We start from the raw sequence: 20959 nt of genomic DNA, 5'->3' as shown, positions 1-20959 counted from the left end.
GGACCAGAGTCATGGCAAACGAAGTGGGGGGGAAAAGGCAAATTTAAGAGAAATTCTGAAGAAACAAAAGGACTTGATGACAGACTAAAAATGGGGGTTGATGAAGGGAGAGAAGCCAAAGATGTCTCCAGGGTTTCTGATCTCAGACACTGGAAGAATGTGAACACAACTGTCAAAAATGGGGAATCAAGGAGAAAAGCCAAGCCTAGGCTTGGTTTTGAAAACACTGAGCTAGAGGCGATATCCAAGTATAGATGTCCTGCAGGCAGCTGAAAAATAGACCAAAAAAATGAGGGTTTTTTATACATACAATGGAATATTATTCAGCCTTTAAGAAAGGAAATCCTGTCATGTGCTACAACATAGGTGAACCTGAGGACGTTAGACTAAGTGAAATAAGTTAGACATAAAAGGGCTGAGACTGCATGATTCCACTTATATGAGGTATTTAAAGCAATTAAACTCATGGAAGCAGAAAGTAAAGTGGTGGTTGCCAGTGGGGGGAGTTGCTGTTCAACCAGTATAGAGTTTCAGTCACGCAAGATGAAAAAGTTCTAGAGATCTGCTGTACAAAAAATGTGCACACAGCTAACAATACTGTGCTGTATATGTAAAATTTGCTAAGAGGGTAGATTTGGTACTTTATGTTTTTGTATCACAATAAAAAACAGTAACACCTGAAAACACTGGGAAATTTTTAAGTAGCAGAAGACAGACGGGGAAGTTTGCAATTTCAAAGTAAAGCAGACGTCAAAAGAACTGGCTAAAAGAAAAAAGAGGTCAGGAGCAGCATAATAATGCCAGGTATGTCTGTATCGTGTGTTTATGTGTCAGCACTGTTTTGGGAGTTTTACATAAGCCACTCCATTTAATCCTCATCATTTCATGTGGGACATATTATTATCCCCATTTTACAGATGAGAAAATGAAAGCGCAGAGAAAGTGAGTAACCTGCCCCAAGTCACGCAGCTGGTAAATGTAGAAACTTGGATTTTAACCCAAACTAGCCTAGATCCAAAGCCCATGTTCCTCCAACTTCACCACATTGCCTCATCCCTTAGGAAACTGCCAGAGGTACAGTGTTAGAAAAAAGAAAAGACCCGGCACACAAACAGCAGTCTGGGTAAAGGAAAACGAAGAAATGCCCTCATTGAAAATAACAGAAGAGAACGTTTTAAATAGGCAGCAAAGGGGATCCCTGGGTGGCTCAGCAGTTTGGCGCCTGCCTTTGGCCGGGGATGTGATCCTGGAGTTCTGGGATGGAGTCCCGCGTCGGGCTCCCGGCGTGGAGCCTGCTTCTCCCTCTGCCTGTGTCTCTGCCACTTTCTCTCTCTCTGTGTCTATCATAAATAAATAAATAAATCTTAAAAAATAAATCAAAAAAAATAAATAGGCAGCGAAGTCATCAACAGTGTCAAATGCCAACACTCCTCCCAACACAGAAGGAAGTCCACACTTCAAGTCGATCTCTGTAAAGATGGGCCAGGTAGTACAGCACAGAGAATTTCAAAGAACCAGAAGCCCAACCTAGAACTAAATGGGCTTCTTCTCTCCCTCTTCTCACTGGCAGGCACCTGGGGCTGCTGGTCTCCAGGATACTCCATGGGCCTCATCGTGAAGTGCAGCGCCTGACCAATCCCAGGAAATACCGACCCAAACACAGACTGTTGTGCAACAGGTTCAACTTGAGCTGTGGGAGAAGTGGATCTCCACTCAAACTATAGTTCAATATCTGATGTTTGCTTCTAAAACCAAACTTGCTTTTAGAAGAATTTCATGTGCCTGCTCTCTTCTCTCATCCTAGACAAACTAAAATCAGGTACGTACAGCTCCACTTCAGCTACAGCCCTACTTTCCTATAAATGACCTGTCACACTGCTGCCATTGTTATACTTCTCTCAAAAAGCTCTGGATTGTTTATATCATTTCTCTGCCTTGAAAATATCTAGAGCCTTCTTCTGCCTATGTTATTCCTTAGCCCTTTATGAACACAGGCTCAACTTTCCATTCCAGCCTCATCTCTCACCCTAAACAACTGCCCATTCTCCCCAGATTTCTAATTTATAACACTTCTCATTCTTCCCCAGAGGAAACAGAAACATCCATGAGTCTATTCCTCTGCACATCTGTTGTCTTTCCAGAATATTACTTCTCCCTTCTGAACTGACAAACTGCTAAACTATTACCTTGCTAATCTCAAGGTTCAGCTCAAATGCCAATTCCACTGTCAAGTCTTCCCCATCACCCACTGTGCTGCCCCTAGTAATCACTTCACCTCTGCTCTCACAGCACTTTGTTCATATCTCTACAGGTAGCACCTGACAGGCAGATAGGTAACTATATCCCCACTAGACTATGCATAGGACTGGCAAGCCCTCAGTGCCTTGTACAGGGTCTGGCATACTGAAGGTTCTCAATGAAAGGAAGGAAGTGGGGGAGACCCCTGGCTGGTTCAGTCAGTGAAGCAGGCAACTCTTCATCTTGGGGTTGTGAGTTCAAGCCCCACACTGGGTGTAGAGACTACTTAAATAAAATCTTTAGAGAAGGAAGGAAGGAAGGAAGGAAGGAAGGAGGGAAGGAAGGAAGGAAGGAAGGAAGGGAGGGAGGGAGGGAGGGAGGGAGGGAGGGAAAAGATGGGGACTCCTAGAGAAAGAGACAGGAAGCATGGCACATTATCAGGGAGCAAACTAGTTAGTTGATAACAAATTATAAAAAGTGATCTTCCAAATCAAAGGATTTCAAGATATATCAAACCAAGAAGTCTAAAAGGTTCCTACCACTCCACAATGAGCAAAACATGCTGTTTAGCAACTGGTATTCATTCAGAGAGACCATCCTCATAGTTGTTGTAATGTAAAATATATACGATTAGGGCTACCAGCCTGGTGTTTCTCCAGAAAAGTAGCCAAAAGAAACTGTGGCAGAATGGTCGTAACCTATCTTTTTTTCTTTTTCTTTTTTTAAGATTTTATTTATTTACTCATGAGAAACACAGAGCGAGAGAGGCAGAGACACAGGCAGAGACAGAAGCAGGCTCCATGCAGGGAGCCTGACATGGGACTCGATCCGGAGTCCCCAGGATCATGCCCTAGGCTGAAGGCGGTGCTAACTAAACCCCTGAGCCACCCAGGCTGCCCAGTCGTAACCTTTCAATACTGATATCTAGTCTAAAAAAAACTCCACAAAACCAAGGATGGGAGAAAAATAATAATTTATACTTTGTTAGCATATAGGGTCACTGAGACAGAGGCATAGGGTAACGCTCATCTCCTGTTGTAACAAAAAACACAGAACTACCCCACACGTTTGAAAAGTCCAGAATACTAATCATAACGCCATCGAACCCCATATTCTCCATGCATTTAAAACCAGTGGCAATAGGGACGCCTGGGTGGCTCAGTGGTTGAGCATCTGCTTTGGCTCAGGGCATGACCCGGGAGTCCTGGGATCCAGTCAGCAGGCTCCCCGCAGGGAACCTGCTTCTCCCTCTGCCTATGTCTCTGCCTCTCTCTGTGTCTCTCATGAATAAATAAATAAAATATTAATTAATTAATTACTTTTAAAAACCAGTGGCAATAGAAGGCAAACCCAATGTGAACTTGTATTGATAACCCTCTCCAGGCCAGTGACATACAGTAAGCCTTAAAAAAATACAATTAAGGTGCTCACTTGGGCAGCACATATACTAAAATCAGAACAACACAGAGAAAATTAGCATGAGCTCTGCACAAGGATGACTCGCAAATTCGTGAAGCAGCGATCATATTTTTGATGGTAGCTGTACTTGTGGTAAACACAGCATAATGTGTAAATCTGTCAAATCACTAAATTGTACACCTGAGACTAATGTAACATTATGTGTCAACTATACTCACATAAAAATAAAAATTATTTTTAAAGCTAAATATAGGATCCCTGGGTGGCTCAGTGGTTTAGCGCCTGCCTTCGGCCCAGGGCATGATTCTGGAGACCCGGGATCGAGTCCCAGGTCAGGCTCCCTGCACAGAGCCTACTTCTCCTGCCTCTCTCTCTCTCTCTGTGTGTCTATCATGAATAAATAAATAAAATCTTAAAAAAAAAAAAAAGCTAAATATAGGGGCATCTGCCTGGCAGTCAGTGGAGCATACAACTCTTCATCTCCGGGTTGTGAGTCTGAACCCCAAACTGGATATACAGATTACTTAAAAGTATTAAAATATTTTTTTAAAAAAGCTAAATACACATGCAGTGCACACACACAATTAAGGAAGGGATATACTTTAACAGTACAAAAACTGCCATGCATCTAAAAACTACAGGATTTATCAAAGGTTTAAATAGGTGCCTAGTGCTATAAAAGATGTTGACAGGCCTCACCCCAGAAACATGCAGATTCCCAAATTCCTTGGCTACAGAGAATCACCCCATTGTGATAGGTTTGCTTAAGGGCCTTGGGAATGGGAGGAGCAGACAATTCTCACTGTGAAGGATGCAATCCTGTGGGTGACTCAAGCCATTTTCCACTATCCAGGCTACTGTAGAGACAGGAAATTTTATTGACCTCCCCCCCACCTGCACACAAAGTCGCACACATCTGCCTTCCTTCTCTCAGTCCTCAAGCTAATTTCCAAACACCCCAGTGTATCATCAGCTAGAAAACCCACAATGTCGGCTCCAGGATGTCAACTCCAAGTCAGCAACAAAACTGTACTCTCATCAAGTCTATGATTCTACCCTAAGGCTGTCAGTCCCAAGTAACAGAAGCCAATCTGCACTTCACTGCAATATGTTGATTTTAAACACAGCACTGGGGTGCCTGGGTGGCTTAGACGGTTAAGCATCTGCCTCCTATGATGGAGTCCCAAGTCCCAAGTCCCTGCTTAGCAGGGAGCCTGCTTCTCCCACTCCTGCTCCCTCTGTTTGTGTGCCTTCTCTCACTGTCAAATAAATAAATAAAATATTTTTAAATAAATAAATAAATAAAAATAAACACAGGATCAGCTCCATTTCTTCCAGAGGCAGTCACCTACCACAAGCAAGGAGAATGACATAGTAGTTTGTCAACCAATTTTATCAGGTTAAGCTGGCCTGATGTACTAGCTAAACTCTAGCTCAGTAACAGCAAGAAAAAAGAGAATCTCAACCTCAGACCAATCTGGGGTTCCAGTGCAGAATCTCTTTACAGCAATGATTAGGTCATTCGTGGTACTGCAGTTTGCTGACCAACACTGATGGATCTGTGTACAAGTGGAAAAGTTACTAGGGTTGGGAGGATCAATGAAGCCATTTAAATGCCTGGAGTTGCTAGAAATAAAGTTTCAGAATAAAACAATGCAGTGGTGAAATGATGACATGTGTGAGCTGCTGACTAAGTGAAAGAGACACTTGGCACCTGTCCCATGGTGCAATTAACTGCATGGTAAAATATCTGAAACAGCTGGTCACTAAGCCTGAAGACACAGCTATCCTCAGAGGTTAAAGGACCCAGAGCTATCAGAGGGGTATTCAAAGGGTTACAGGTAACTTCAGCAGCTTTTAAAAGTGCAATAAAGTTAAAATTCAACACCCAGAGCTTTAAATTATATATTTTAAGACCAGTAATTCCACTTCTAGAGCTCTATCCTAAAAAGATAATCAGAAACACACAGAAAACTTTATCTATGAGGATATTATCATATCCTAGCAGAAAAAAATTAAAATTGTTGAGCACCTGGGTGGCTCAGTTGGTTGAGTGTCTGCCTTCAGCTCAGGACATGATCTTGGTCCCGCACTGGGCTCCCTACTTCTCCCTCTCCCCCCCAACTTGTGCTCTCTCTCTCTCTCTCTCTCAAATAAATGAATAAAATCTTTAAAAAAAGAAGAAATGTTGTAGACAAATGGATAAAGGTATCAAAAATGCTCACAAAATAATAAACAGCGGGACAGAGAACTACATCATAATAATTAAAAATATATGAAATATATTTCATATATCACAAATATATGAAAGCACAAAGTTATATATATAAAGGTATAAAAAGATTAAATGGAAACAATAAGATATGAACACAGTAATCTGTGAATTGTAGGATTTTCGTGATTTGGGGGTTTTATTTTTCTATGCTTTCTGCAAGGCTAAAATTATGCATCTATTTAATGGCAGAGGGAAAAAAATCTAAGTTTTTTTTTCTAAGATTCTTTATTAGCCGCATTGAAGAGGGAAAAAATCCCCCCCAAAAAGGCCAATCTCTGAAGGGTAAGTGTCGGGGTTTAAGGACTTCTCCTGCTTGCCCAGACATGGCAATAAAGGACAGTCTTGGGATCCCTGGGTGGCGCAGCGGTTTGGCGCCTGCCTTTGGCCCAGGGCGCGATCCTGGAGATCCGGGATCGAATCCCACGTCGGGCTCCCGGTGCATGGAGCCTGCTTCTCCCTCTGCCTGTGTCTCTGCCTCTCTCTCTCTCTCTATGTCTATCATAAATAAATAAATAAATCTTTAAAAAAAAAAAAATAAAGGACAGTCTTCCAGGCTGGCCAACTAAGAGGATGTCCAAAGTAAAGCTATAAGAAAGATAACAAGAAAGGTGACTTAAAAACACCTCAGCATTAAGAACCCAAACTGGGTGTGCACCTTGTCAGTCATCACTTTGTTCACTTGTTCAATGTTGCCATTGCCCAAAACATACCAGGAACTCCTCATGTGGAACTGCCTGCAGACTAGTAATACCATCTTCCCAATGTTTTCAAGAGCAGTCCATTTTTATTCTTTGAGATTGGATTCAATGTTTCAAAACAGTCTGTCTCAGATAGTATCATTTTCTGACCAAAAATTAAGTAGGACAATAAAATGACTATAGTTTCCCATGGAAGTCATTAAGTCTGTTGGTGAAAAGAAAAACCACAAGGGTTTTATGAATATGCAACAGGCACCAATGTCAGGGTGGCTTTTTTAGAACCCCCTATGGTGACTACTGACGGACATATACATGAGTTTAGTTCAATTCTTCAAATGTTTTTTATGCTTAACATGTGCTGGGCAGTTACAGATGCAAGAAGGGAGTCATAGTTCCCACCTTTAGCAACTGTTAGACTTCCCTTTAACTCTGTGCCAGATGTGAATCGTACTATTGCATTTAATCCTCACAACATTTTGTGAGATAAATTGTATTATCATCCCCATTTACAGGTGAGCATATTGAGGTTCACAGAAGTTACAGCAAACTTGCCCAAGAAATAAAGACTAGGAGGAAAAACAAATGTTTAATAATTAACACATAACTATAACATATTTAATAATATAACTAGTTAATATCTATAAATATAAGCATGCTCTAAAATAAGTACATTGAAAGTGCTATGGCAACACAGACAAAGAAAAGAGAATTCTATCTCAAAATGCAAAATTCTATCTCTTCATTGAAAGAGAGAGGCAGCAAGGAAAGAAAAGGAAACTATGGGAGAAAGCGAGGTTGGGTTGAGCACTGAAAGGTGAGTGGAAGTTTGGTTTATAAAGAGAAGGACAGGACGCCTAGGGGTGGTTAAACCTCCGCTTCTTGGTTTCAGCTACGGTCATGATCCTGGGGTCCTGGGATCAAGTTCCCATCGGGTTCAGCGCTCAGCGTGGGGTCTGCTTGTCCCTCTCTCTGTTCCTCCAGTTCTCTAACAAAAAAACAATAAATAAAATCCAGAGAGAGAGTGACAGAAAGAAGGACAATGGTATTTCAGGCAAAGGCACCAGGACAGTATATACAAAGGAAGAGAAAGATGAAAGTGTGTGGGTATACTGGTTGTTTTTTTTTTTAAGGTTTTTTAAATTTATTTATTCATAGAGATACACAGAATGAGAGAGAGAGACAGAGAGAGAGTCAGAGACACAGGCAGAGGGAGAAGTGGGCTCCATGCTGGGAGCCTGACGTGGGACTGGATCCCGGGTCTCCAAGATCACACTCCGGGCCACAGGTGGCACTAAACCGCTGCTCCACTGGGGCTGCCCAGTATACTGGTTTTTAAAAATCAGTCATTATCTCACAGACTTAACAAAATTTTTTTTAGCAAAGACTAGAGAACCACTTTCTCATCATTCAACTTCAACTACCTCTCTGCCTCCCTAATTAATCCCCAATTACCAATCCACAGCACAGGCCTGGACTCTGCCAAAGAGCAGGACTTGGGCCAATATTTGAACCTGTTATACCCACAGGAGAGGTCCATCTGGGCAGAAATCGCTCAAAGACTATGGGTTTTGACAGGACTGAGAAGTAGAAATTAAAGCCCAGAAGCCTCAGCAATAGGATACACTGTATTCCAATACTGGTATCAGAGCACCAAAGAGTCACAGGAAATTGGGGGCCAGAACTTTAAGGACTTCTACAATGTCTCTGTTCTCCCACGGGGCTCCCTTCAATGCTAGATGGGAAGAATGGCTATAAGCTGAACCATGTCAAGAAAAGCAAAGTAAGCAACTAAACAAAAAGGGGAGCCCAGGACCTCCTTCTATCAGCTCCTCCGGAATCACAAAGGTACAGGTGAAAAGGAAAAGGGAAGTAGTTAATCACTATAATCAGAGGACACAGAGGGTGACACTCAGCCCACAGGACAGTTTGACAAAGGCACTGGTTTGTATCTAACCGTCTGCCTGGCCGCCCAGGGTTGGGGGCCAATGACAACATTCCAGAAATTATTATAAAGACCAAACCAAAACAGCTATGTGCCCTCTTTCCAGGTACCTCTCCCACCTGAAAAAGATTCAGGTTCTGGAAAAGAAGGAAGATTAAATCAGATGCTTTCTCTGGGTGAATGAACAAGATAGACTGCTGTATCTTACACATTTTATGCTGTAAAAACTATTACACAGTGGATATAAATGAAGATAGGATTAGGAAACAGGACACAGCTCAAAGAGGCTAGTGTAGGGAAAGAGGAAAAAAAAGATCTCGTCTTCACTTCAAAGCACCATACTCTGCTCTCCCACAGGGAATAAGGTGCTCCAACATGGGCAGTTGTGGGTATTCTCCTACACAGCACATGGTCCCCAGCACAGGACAGCAACACAAGATAGCCATCTTGGAAATCCTTAGCAGGACAGATGTTCTCAGAACAGCCAAGCCTTGGGTTTTCCAAAGTAAACTACCTATGTCATGGGAGTATTTAAAGAGCTATGTGGATTAATACATGTAAAGTGCTTAGAACAGGACCTTGTTCCCAACTAACATTTGCTGAGTGCTTCCTTTCATTACTATTATCACTACTGCTATTATCTTCCCCTCTCAACCATCATAACTGTCCTACAGTGAGATCAAGTAAGACCTGGAGCCAACCATGTGGATGGGGGACTAGAGCTACAACTCCCCAGCTAGAGTGTGGCTTGACCCAGCTCATCCTGGACTAAAGCAATAACGAGAACTCACCATGATTCAAAGTCTCTGGGAGGGACAGGGGAGAGAAGAGATAGAACTAACATCTGGTGAACTCTGGCAACATTCCAGACACCAAGCAGTATATGTATCCTCCTGTTTAATGCCCACAGCAGTAAGTGTAGAATCAAAATAACCCCAGTATCTGGGGTGGGAAAAGTAGAGTGTGAGCTCCCCCTGCACCTGTGGTCTTTTTTCTTCTCTGATTTCAGCCCCACACAGGACACACCCCCGTGAGAGGTGTACCTCGTCTGTTACTGGTTCATTCCTAGCACTGTTACTCACTCCTTCCCAGAAAAGACAGCAAAGGAGGGAGGGAGCGAAAAACTTTATAGGTAGGTTAAGAAAATAAATGATTGCCAAGCTGGTTTTACTATAACCCCTTTCAAAAGCAGAAATAACCCTTGCTAGGGTGCAATTTCTAACCGCTATACCCCTGAAAAGATCAATTCAAGACCTATTTGTTCCATTGGCCCCACTGAGGAAGTCAGAAGAGTTAGAAGAAACTGGGGACCAAGGTGACCCCCCCCACTTAGGAAGTGAAAAAGGACTCCTTCCTCCATGCATGTTTTATGGGAGGAAAACAAGAAGTGCCCCTACCAGTCATATCTGCACTTGGTCCTGAAGCACAGGTAGCAGAGGACAGGATTATGTGTGGTGTGGTCTCTTGAGAGCCTCAGTAATCTACTTAGGTCACTGCTAAACTGGATTCACTTGGGCCACGGCCATCCTCATGTGGTTTAACTGCTCATCTAAACCCCTGACACAAAGAAGAACCAAAAAGAAAAGTTATATTCTCCAACTCTATAGATAAGTAAATCTGTAGTTTCCATCCACCACCTGCCCATCTTCAGGAAGCTCTGGCCTTTTATCAGAAGGATGGTGCCAAGGATAATAGAGAATAAATCTATACTAAGGAGCTCAGTGTCTAAGGAGAGGCCTGGGCTTCCTACTCTAAACCTCTTCTTCTACTGAAGGAACATGCAAGCTAATTAAGCCTGATAATCCTTCCATGAGTTTTGTAAACAGAGGAGGGAAAGGGCTCCTGCTGCTGGGTGGGCATCATGCCCAGAAATATAGAAGGATCCCTCTAAGACAGGAAATAAGGCAAGAAAAGGGGGCTCTTCTTTTTTTTTTAATAATAAATTTATTTTTTATTGGTGTTCAATTTGCCAACATACAGAATAACACCCAGTGCTCATCCCGTCAAGTGAAAAGGGGGCTCTTCTATGGCACAAGGCTACATTCCTGTATCTCCCTTCACCCAGGCCCCAACAAAGCCCAAGAACTGGAAGAGCTGCTGAGAAGCTCCACTGGTTCTGTCCCACATCTATACCTCTCCCCCATGAGTCTGGATGAAGAAGTCCAGCCTCCTTCTGCCCTCTCAAAACTTACTTTGACAGGGAAACAAGTAACTGTGACTCATTCTTGCTAAGACCTGCCTGATGCCCAATGAGCTTACAGAGCCCCAAATGTAAATGGGAGCCAGGAGTCCTGGGAAAAAAATATATTTATGTGGTGTGATGGGAGACAAAAGGGATGAGAAGGTAGAAATTACTAGAACAGTACTCAGAGTTGCATATCCCTTTAGAGCATACAAAGTTCTCCATGTAGACACTCTCTTGGAAACAGTTCTTCGATAATGGAAGAAAGGAAAATACCAACAAATCCTGGCAGGATGGGAATCCAAGGAGTACCCCCATTCTCTCCTCCCTGAAGAAACCCACTTACTCTGTTCCTTTCTCTATCTCCCCTACTCTCTCTGCCCCTACCCCCACCATGGTTGCTCTGGATCCAGAATCCAGACTGCTGATGAAAGAGGGAGGGCTTGGGCACCTTTCTAAGCAGATGGAAATAAAACCACCTATTAATTAGAAAATCAGAAGCAAGATGTCATTCACCTTTCTCCTTAAGAGCCAAAGAGGTCTGCATTTTTATCATCTGTGTTCAGTGAACAGTTAGCCAACAATGTAAAGCAGACACTATTCCCTTTAATACTATTTTATAAAAAGTTACCTCCTTTAAAGTCACTGACGTACCCTTTATATGGCTTTCCTGGCCTGTCCACCTGCATTCCTCCTTCCTCCACCCCCCAACCACTCCCAATTCCCTGTTCTCTCCAGGTGGGACTCTGACTCACTGTAGACACTGGCACTGAAAAACCTAGCCCAAGAAAAAGCTACACCTAGGTGAGGCTGCAGCACCCAATGGCAAAAGCCCTCCACCCACACTGCCCCAGGAGTGCCCTGAGCTCTCCTCCACTCAGGAGAGCAGGACACATGTCTTCACTGCTCATTCAAGCAAAAGAACAGACTGCTGTTGAAGCAGCTGAGAGGATCCCCTCCCACTCACTCACAATCACATTTACAATGCTAGCCCCGCTATGTCATTGCCTAAACACACCCAAACATATGGCCGGCTGGGAGTAAGAGGGCTCTTTCCGAGCCCCTCGGCAACTGATGGAAAGTAAAGACCCCACATGACACCAACACAGAAGTGCTGGCGAATTCAGCCAGGGTAAAAGCAGGGAGCCAGAAGCCCCATCATACCTCTAAGGTTGTTGAGTCCCTCCAGGAACTTCTGGTACTTGTAGGCATTCATGCCCCTGCCCAGCTGTGTTGGTTCAGTGGCTAGAAGTAGGCAGCATGGCACAGTGACAGCTGAGAAGTGAGAGCGTTCCAATCGGCTGATCTCCACCACCGCCTTCTAGCCTCCTAGCCCCCAAGAACTGGACTTTGACCACATTTACAAGTGACGTCACCAGAGAAGCCTAATTTCATGACAGCCTCTGCGCTCCCTCATTTGTCGCAGCAAGCGGAAATACCTCCCCAGGACGGGACAGCCCCTCCTTTGTGTGAAAATGAGGCAGGAGACCACAACGGGCCCCTGCCTATCATCTGTCACCTCATCTGCCACCTCCTCTCTAGACTCCAGCCCAGGCTCCACTGGGATTACCGCTCCTCTGGTGTAAACTCTAGGGACAGGGGCTTTAATGTTTTTCAAGACACCAGTTAGGGGTTCATCTAACATTTGAGAACGAAACCTTTAAAGGGCCACACTCACCACAAGAATGTCACTACAACGGAAGCTCTTGGGCAAATATCACACAGCAACGGAGCAGGTTTTACAAAATAAAAAACCGAAGCTGCGCTCTGTTTACAGCAGGCCTGTTGACAGAATGGAACACAGCCACAAACAAGCGAGACACTGCTGATCAACACAGTCCAAGGCAGAAGCAGAAACTGTGAAGCCCATTCCCTAAGTGCTAAACACACAATTCTGGGAGGCAGGGCCTTCTCCATAGATAACTAGGGGGAAAATGCAGTTCTGACACCCCCTCATGTTTCCCCCTCCAGGGCACTATTCTACTCAGCTGACTTGTTTCTGGTTTGCTTTATTTTTTTTTTTTCAGATTTTATTTATTTATGAAAGACACAGAGAGAGAGGCAGAGACACAGGCAGAGGGAGAAGCAGGCTCCATGCAGGGAGCCCGATGCGGGACACTTTCCCAGGACCCCAGGATCATGACCTGAGCCAAAGGCAGATGCTCCACCACTGAGCCACCCAGGCATCTCTTTGGTTTGCTTTAATGATATTAGAAGGTACTGAAAATTTCCTCCTACTCCATTAGCCTCAAAAAAATGACCCCTGTCCAATAATCATAGGCTCATACGATAAGCTACACAGCTTATATAATAAGAGGAGGAAAAAAAACCTCTGAATTTTCTACAGCATCTCATTGTAAGAAACTCAAAGTGGTCCATCTGCAGGGTGCCTGGATGGCTCAGGCAGTTCAGCAGCTGCCTCTTAATTTCTGCTCAGGTCTTGATCTCAGGGTCATGAGATCGAGCCCCACGTGGGCTACATGCTAAATGGGGAGTCTGCTTAAGATTCTCTCCCTCTCCCTATCCCTCTCTCAACTTGCACACACTAACATGTGTGCTCTTTCTAATAATCCTTTTTTTAAAAAAAAAGTAAAAGAATAAAAATAAAAAGTAGTTCATCTGCATCATTATACTTATCTTCTAAAATGTCTTTATAAAGGGTGCCTGGGTGGCTTAGTCAGTTAAGGGTATGTCTTCAGCTTGGGTCATGGTCTCAGGGTCCTGGGACTGAGCCCTGCATTGGGTTCCATGCTTGCCGGGGAGCCTGCTTCTCCCCCTCCCTCTGCCACTCCCCTAAGCCTGTGCTCTCTCTCCCTCACTCTCTCACTCTCTCTCTAATAAAGTATTTTTTAAAAATAAATAAAACAAAATATCTTTATAAAGATAATTGTACATTTTATTTTTATTATTTTTTAAAGATTTTATTTATTTATTCATGAGAGACACAGAGAGGCAGAGACACAGGCAGAGGGAGAAGCAGGCTCCATGCAGGGAGCCCGATGTAGGACTCAATCCTGGGACTCCAGGGTCATGCCCTGGGCTGAAGGGAGGCACCCAACCACTGAGCCACCCAGGTGTCTGTACATTTTAAATTGTATATGAGAAAATAAGCTAAGCAATCTGCCTAAGAACTGTACTCTGGTGCTCTGGCTCATCTTACCATAAAAGCCTTGGAATCCTAGAAACCCACAGGCAACCAACCGAATCAGACTCTACAGAACAACTCCTCATAAGAGAGACACCCCTCTCCCAGTCCTGAAGGTTTTCCAAGCAACCTGCCATGCAGGCTGCCATTCAGTGATTCGGGTAGAACTCACAGCATGTCCAACATAATGTTCCACAAGAACTCCTAATTATGCAGGTTGAATGCAAGTGAAGAAACTGTATAAGTAGCACTGTGAAAACAAAAAAGAGACTGTGCCCACTTGAAAAGATCAGGCTAAGTAATACTAACAGCTGCTAAGATAATAGAGAGGGGAACATTTTTAAATAATAAAAATATCCAACCCAAGGTTTTGTGCCTTCTGATGCTACTAGTCAGTGCTAACAAGGTAGCCAACCACTGTGTGCAGACCTGAGTATTTACAGGAGTCAAGGGGGACACAATACATGTTTCCTTTTTTCAAAAGAACAATTTCATAGGCAAGATTCAATGGTTAAAAGGGACTTCTGCTTGAAGACCATAAGTTAGACAGTGGAAAACAGTAAAAAATAAATAAATAAACAGATTCTATGACCTATTACTGTAAGAATCACTGTATCTTTGATGTCACCTAGGCCAAAAGACCAGGTCCTTGGATTCCTTATCTGTAAAATAAGGCTGTGGACAGAGAAAGGCAAACATTAAACATCAGTTCAGATCATGTGTGTCTGTTTCCTGGCATTATTCCACTTATTACTCCAGGAAGAGAATGAATAATAGAGTACAGTGCAAAGAATTTGTGTTGCAGAATCAAAATACCTGGATTCCAGAGTCTATATCAAGATCCAACTTTACCACAAATTAGCTATGTGAGCAGGAGCCCCCAAATTCCTATAAAATGTTAGTTACTCTTTTCTTTTTAGGTACAAACTCCAATGACAATCTGACGAAAACCAAGGATACTTTCCCTAGAAAAAGGCACATAACTCACCTACATACAAACTTCTGTTTACAAGTGGAGGGGGGTCAATGAACCACAGATCTCTAAGATCCGTTCTGTGTCATGATCTGGAAGCAATTAATAGCGCAATATGAATATAAGAATGTAAAAGAAAGATCAATTAGCCAGGGCAGAGCTGGGTCCTCTTGCTTTAACGCCACCATAACATCCTATTCAGAGACTCCTCCCACCTGAAGGAGCAAAGCAGCCCAGACAACAGTAATCTAACGGCAGGAAAAACTGACTTTTAAAATAGCCACTCGAACTAAGTGCATTTAAAAGACAACACATGCTAGTTTGTCATTTCCTCTGTGTGTTTCACCATTGAAATTGTTTAATGACATTTTATCAGATAAAAATTAAACAAAAACAAGGATGTTTGGAATTATGAATGAAGTGAAGGCTTCGTAAGACTTAAGGCTTTTGGGGAAAGAGTAGAGGAGGACGGCAGTCTCCACTCCAATTGTATTCTTGCAGACTAGGGACCTTTCCTCAAAATTAGAGCATTTCAAAGCACTGTAGCCCAATACCTCTCTATGCTTTGCGGGGCTGTTCATCTTTCATCTTCATAGGTCCCACATGACGAACGGTGAGGTGAAAGCTCAGGGGGCAGGAGAGATGCTCCCCTATGTTCCAGAACAATGTGAAAGGCTCAGGATCTGGCAGTCCAATAGGCACCCTCCGGCCAGCTGCTGACAGAGGGAGAAAGCCCTGCTGTCTCCAACAGCCCATACAAAAGCACAGACACCTCCGAGTGATGTGGAACTTGACTGAATGCAGACAGACGAGGAAATGCAGACGACAGGGCATAGATGTAGTCCTCAGGGCTCCCCACTCTATAATGACAGGATGACAGTTAAAAAGGAATACCTGCCCTGCCCCTGAGTGGGCTCAGGGACACCAGAACCTAGGTGGAATGAAGGCCTGAGTCAGGCCCAGGATATAAACCCTAAAATAGGAGGACAAGTCTGCCAGTTGAGCATTACAATTGAGGAGAAAGTTCTAGGCTGATGAAGAGAGAAAAGATCCAGCGTGGGAGTTCACACAGTCCCCCCAAACCCTACTACAAATCAATAATTTCCATAATTCCTTTGAAGCAATCTTTCCTCAAAAAACAAAGGTCCTGGGGCCCCCAGTGGCTCAGTCAGTTGAGCATCTGCCTTCAGCTCAGGTCAGAGTCTTGGGATTGAGCCCAAAGTCGAGCTCCCTGCTCAGCCAGCTTCTTCTCCCTCAGCCCCCTCTCTCTCTATAATCTTTAAAAAATAAAACAAAAATAAAAGACCTTCTCCCCCAGGCACCCCCATGTCAGGGTGTGGTAAGCTAAACCTAGAGAGCCAGTTTAAGGACTTCACCCATGCATACATTTGTTGCATACTCCGCACACACGAGGCACTAACCTAGGTACTGGGAACATAGAACTCAGTCTAACGAGATACAGAACAGGACAAAAAAGGAATCAATCTGTTCAGATTCAGAGAAGGTGAGGGTCATAGGTGGTTCAACAGAAGGCACAGCTGACTTCCAACTGCTCACTCCCTAGACTAGCCCTAACAAGAGGTTTAGGGACATGAAAGGTAACTCTCCTCATATAAATACATCCATTTTCTTTGAGGCCAGTTGCTACTGTTACTCCAAAGCAGCTGCTGACCCAGGAAGACAGCAAAAATGTCTCCAGTGACTTAAGAAGCCAGTAACAAAAGCAGGTGCCAGGTTCATGGTCCTATTCAGGGAGCAACAAAGATCACTTTCTCCATTGTCTCTCCCTGGCAGCAGTGTCTGATGGAGAAAGGGGTTGAATTACACCTCGTCCTTCTGGTCTGCTAGAGAGAAAATGAGTTTGCCATCTGAAGAAAAGAGTTGTCCCCAGGGCCAGAGTTGCCTCTGCAGGGCTGAGGAATAGAAGACAAAGCAAGTCAGACTTCATGCTTAGAAGGACAGAACTGAAATGGCAAGACCAAGGGAGGCTTTAAAGGGAACTAAGCGTGGGCCTGGCAGCAAAGGTCCAAGGAGCTGTGCCCACTCTGTGCTCACCCCAGGCTTGGAAAGCAAATTTGTGTGGACCAGATTTATGCTCTGGGGCCTGGCAATAAGCTTTAAAAGGCCTTGTGTTTTAGGCCACGTGCTCTCAAGTCAGTCCTCTCTCCTTGATCCTTTTCTTTCTGGCTGTATGGTCCATGGAAAAATGGGTGAAACCTAGGAGTTCTCTCCTCCCTACATTGGTTTTATAATACTTCAAGACCAAATAAGGTGAAAATTGGGAGGGAAGGCAAAAATACCTGCCCTTAAGGTCAATCTGTACCTGCCATGATCTCTGATTCTAGTTCTACCTGAGACTAAAGTTCCCTGCTATGTTTATAACATCATAACCTAAAAGCTTCCTTGGGCATTCTGGGGACCTAAGAAAAAGGCCAGAGACCAGAGTCACCTACTACTGGAACAAGGTTATGGACCTCCAGCAGAGAGATGGGAGGGAAGGACATTTATTTCAACAAAAGCACCCTGACACAGCTACAGGCATCCATGTGTAATAGAGATCAACAGCTTCCTCTTGCTCCAGAAGAGCTTCTCTCACTAAACCCATCAGGACTCAGAGGATGCAGCTGCACCTCCATATCAGATAAAGGCGCCCACTAAAGAGAACCACATTTAGTTATTCTGACAAACCCAGAGCGGGGAGAGGGAGTGCTTACCAGCTCAATTCACCTGAGCTCCTCCACAGCAACTAAAACAAGTCTCCAAGACAACAGGAGTGGCCTGTGTTGCTTTTGAGCAGAGGAAGGAGGCAAAATAAACATTTTTGAAACTCAGATGCTAGACACTAAAAATAGCATAATGGAATTTTCCTTCGAAGCTTTCTTTTCCTAAAAATGAGGTTACATTACCAAAAACAAAACAAACAAACAAACAAACAAAAAACAGTCCAAGATAGACTGTATAGTGATGACTCCAGGATGGCAGGGTATGAGTTCTAAGAAACTTAGTATCTTAAGTCTGAGATAATATTCAGTGGGACAACATCACGATGCTAAAAAGGTGCTAATAGGCAGACAGACCCTCAGTAAGGGTGTCAACAACTGTTTAAGGAGTAGTGGGTACATATGTATCTGCTATAGTGTTTTCTATACTTGTCTACATGCTTGAAATATTCATAATAAGAAAATTAAAGTCATGGATCAAACTACCCAGCAACTGCACACTTATATATGTCCTATATACACATGCAAAATGACAAATACACAACAGGTTTTTGCAGCATTTTGCAGCATTTTATAATAACAAAAGATCATCCATCAGTAGGGAACCGGCTAAATAAATGATAGTATATCCATATAATGGAATAATAAGCAGGAAAAGAAAGAGGTCTTTATGAGCTAAAATGGATTAATCTTCAAGATACAGTAAGTAAAACAAAGTAAGGTCAAACAGAGTTTATGTTATCCTCTCTCTCTCTCTCTTTTTTTTTTTTTTACAAAGGAGGGAATAAAAATATATAGAATTTAGGTTCCAGGGGTGCCTGGATGGCTCAGTGGGTTAAGCATCTGCCTTCGGCTCGGGTGACGATCCCAGACTCCCACATCAGGATCCCTGCTCAGTGAGGAGTCTACTCCTCTCCCTATTCATGCTTGCGCTCTCTCTCTTGCTCTCTTTCTCAAATAAATAAATAAAATCTTTTAAAAAAAATTAGGTTCCAGAAAGTCAAGGATTTTTATCTGCTTTCTTCACTATTCATCCCCAGAGCCTAGCTTAGGACCTGGCACGTAGTGCATGCTCAACAGTTATTTGTTGAATAAATAAGTGTGCGTATCATCTCTGAAAGGCACAAAAAAACTGATAATATTCATGGTCTTCAAGGAGGGGGAAAGGTTGGCCGGAGTGGAAGAAAGAGTTTACTGTACATCTTTTCGCACCTTTTTAAATAGTCCATTATATGAACAACCTAGTCAAAAAGTAAATGAAAAGCCTATAAGCCAAGAACCAGAGATTCTAAATCCTAATGCCAGCACTGCCACTGACCACATACCTCCTCACTAAATCATTCATACATCCAACAAGCCTGCCCTGTACCAAATTTGTATAGCAGCAAGGATGGAGGTGAGGAGCTCAGAGCCTCTTCTCTCAAAAGTGAGACAAGCCAAGTGTACCAACATGCAATACAGTGCAGCCGACGCTGGTAAACGTGCACAAAAGCAAAGCAGCACATGGAAGCCTTGGGAAGGCTTTCCAAAGGAGGTGCTACTGCGCCTTCGGGGCCAGAAAGAACTGGATTGATGGGGGCAGGAGTGCTGTGGAGGGAAAAAGCAAAGTAGAAAACACAAGAGAACACAATGCAGTAAAGGAACTTAAAATAGTTTGACATGGCTACAGTGTAGGGTACTCTGTTCCCTGGAAGAATGATGGCAGGACATGAAAGCTTGGCATGCCATGCTAAAGAAACCATATTTCACTCTGAAGACAATGAAGTCTTTGGAAGTCACTGAAAGCATTTATGCTTAGGGGTGACTTTTTTTATAATTAGATTTTAATTTCAGAAAGTGTATTCTAGCAGCTGTGCAAGGAAGGGGAGCAAGACAGAATGGAGGGGAACCAGTTAGAACACTATCCCAGTTATATACTGAGAAATAATAGAATCATAACAAAAAAGTAGCATTGGGGATGCAAAGAAAGGAAGGGATGTGTGATCCGCAGTCGAATTATACAGCATTTGAGCACTGCCATATTTGAGGTAGGGTGGATGTAAGCTGATGGACCAAATGAGAGAAGATTCTCAAATGATTCCCCAAGTATCTCACTCAATGTGACTGGGTAGAAGACAGATAGGAGAGAAAGAAGCAGGCTTGCCAGGGTGAAGATGAAGGGTTCAGTGTGGAATGAGCTGAGTAAAAGGTGCCTGCAAGGTATGTAAAAGAAATCCTCCAATACCCCCAATACCCAGAGATCAATGCACGCAGCTCAGGAGAGAGCTCTGACCCAGCAGTTGAATCTAAGGATATGAGTAAGATCACTCAAGAAAATGATATACAGGGACAAAGACAAAACCCTAGAAAGCACCTTTATTTAAAAGAAGATAAATCTGTAAATGAAGGAGGAAATCAGGAGAGGATATGGTCACAGTAAGTTAGGGAAGGAGAACCTTTCAAGGAGGACGGAGTGTTTCATAGTCAAATACATGAGAAGGTCACATGAGATCAGGGCTGGAAAATTCCCATTGGATTTGGCAATTAGGAGGTGATTAATGACCTTGGCAACTGCAATTTTGGGAGACCGGAGGGGGTTGGAAGCTAGTGGGCAAGGATATATACCACACTTAAGAATCTTGGAGGAAAAAAAATAAAAATAAAAATAAAAAAAAAAAAAGAATCTTGGAGGAAACAAAGAACATGGCTGTGAAAGGGGAAACAAAAAAAAAAAAAAAAAAAAGAAAGGGGAAACATTTCACACCTCTTGTTTTCCACTTCACTTCCCATATCTGCCTATTTAAGAAAAATAAGTAGGAAAATGCACATAAAATAGTGTTAGCACTTTATTAGGTGTTAGGTAGAGAACAATAATCCAATTCATTAATAATACATTAAAGTGGGTTCTATTTACTCCATAAATCACCAACTATTTTTGGATACTTATGTGCCAGCAATAATGTGGAAGATAAAATGGAGTATATGACACAGTCCTCAACATCGAGGAGCTTCCAATCTTTTGGAAGAAAATAATGCACATGTACAAATGGGATGTTAAGATACAATATAAAAGATACAAGGGGAAAAAATGACCATTAGCATTTAAGAAATGAGGAACTAATTTCCAGTGTGGGTGATCAAAGGTTTCCTGGAGGACTCTGAGGTGGGTCGCAAACAATGGGTAAGATTCCACAAGACAGACACAATGAAGGGAGGCCCTCCAGGAAGACAGTGTTGTCTGGCTTAGATCTGAGGAGACAGCTGGAAGAGGATGCTGGAAAGGTTATTATGGAGGGGTTTAAGTATCAGGATGAGATGACTGAGCCCTGCCTCTCCCGACGGCTGTTGTGCCATGCCAATTGCCTGCGGGCCATTTCCATCTGAGCGT

The 20959-nt window shown here is 43.2% G+C and overlaps 1 protein-coding gene and 1 non-coding gene across 21 annotated transcripts in view; one reads left to right on the top strand and one right to left on the bottom strand.

Moving 5' to 3' along the window:
* Positions 1 to 20959, bottom strand: part of LOC121481394 (microtubule-actin cross-linking factor 1) — a 334394-nt gene that overhangs the window by 260628 nt on the left and 52807 nt on the right. The window contains exon 1 of one of the 20 annotated variants that reach the window (XM_041738696.1): positions 11919 to 12060. The exons of the other annotated variants lie outside the window; for them this stretch is intronic. Coding sequence (XP_041594630.1) covers positions 11919 to 11970 — 52 coding nt within the window. The 5' untranslated portion in view covers positions 11971 to 12060. Of the gene's footprint in view, positions 1 to 11918; positions 12061 to 20959 lie in introns of those variants that run through there. 20 annotated transcript variants of the gene reach the window in all.
* Positions 3662 to 3768, top strand: LOC121481737. The gene has a single exon (XR_005985395.1). It is a non-coding gene; the product is annotated as a U6 spliceosomal RNA (small nuclear RNA).

The sequence above is a fragment of the Vulpes lagopus genome, chromosome 23 (assembly GCF_018345385.1).
Source record: "Vulpes lagopus strain Blue_001 chromosome 23, ASM1834538v1, whole genome shotgun sequence".
Taxonomy (NCBI): Eukaryota; Metazoa; Chordata; class Mammalia; order Carnivora; family Canidae; genus Vulpes; species Vulpes lagopus.
This window is presented reverse-complemented; position numbering and strand designations above follow the sequence as displayed.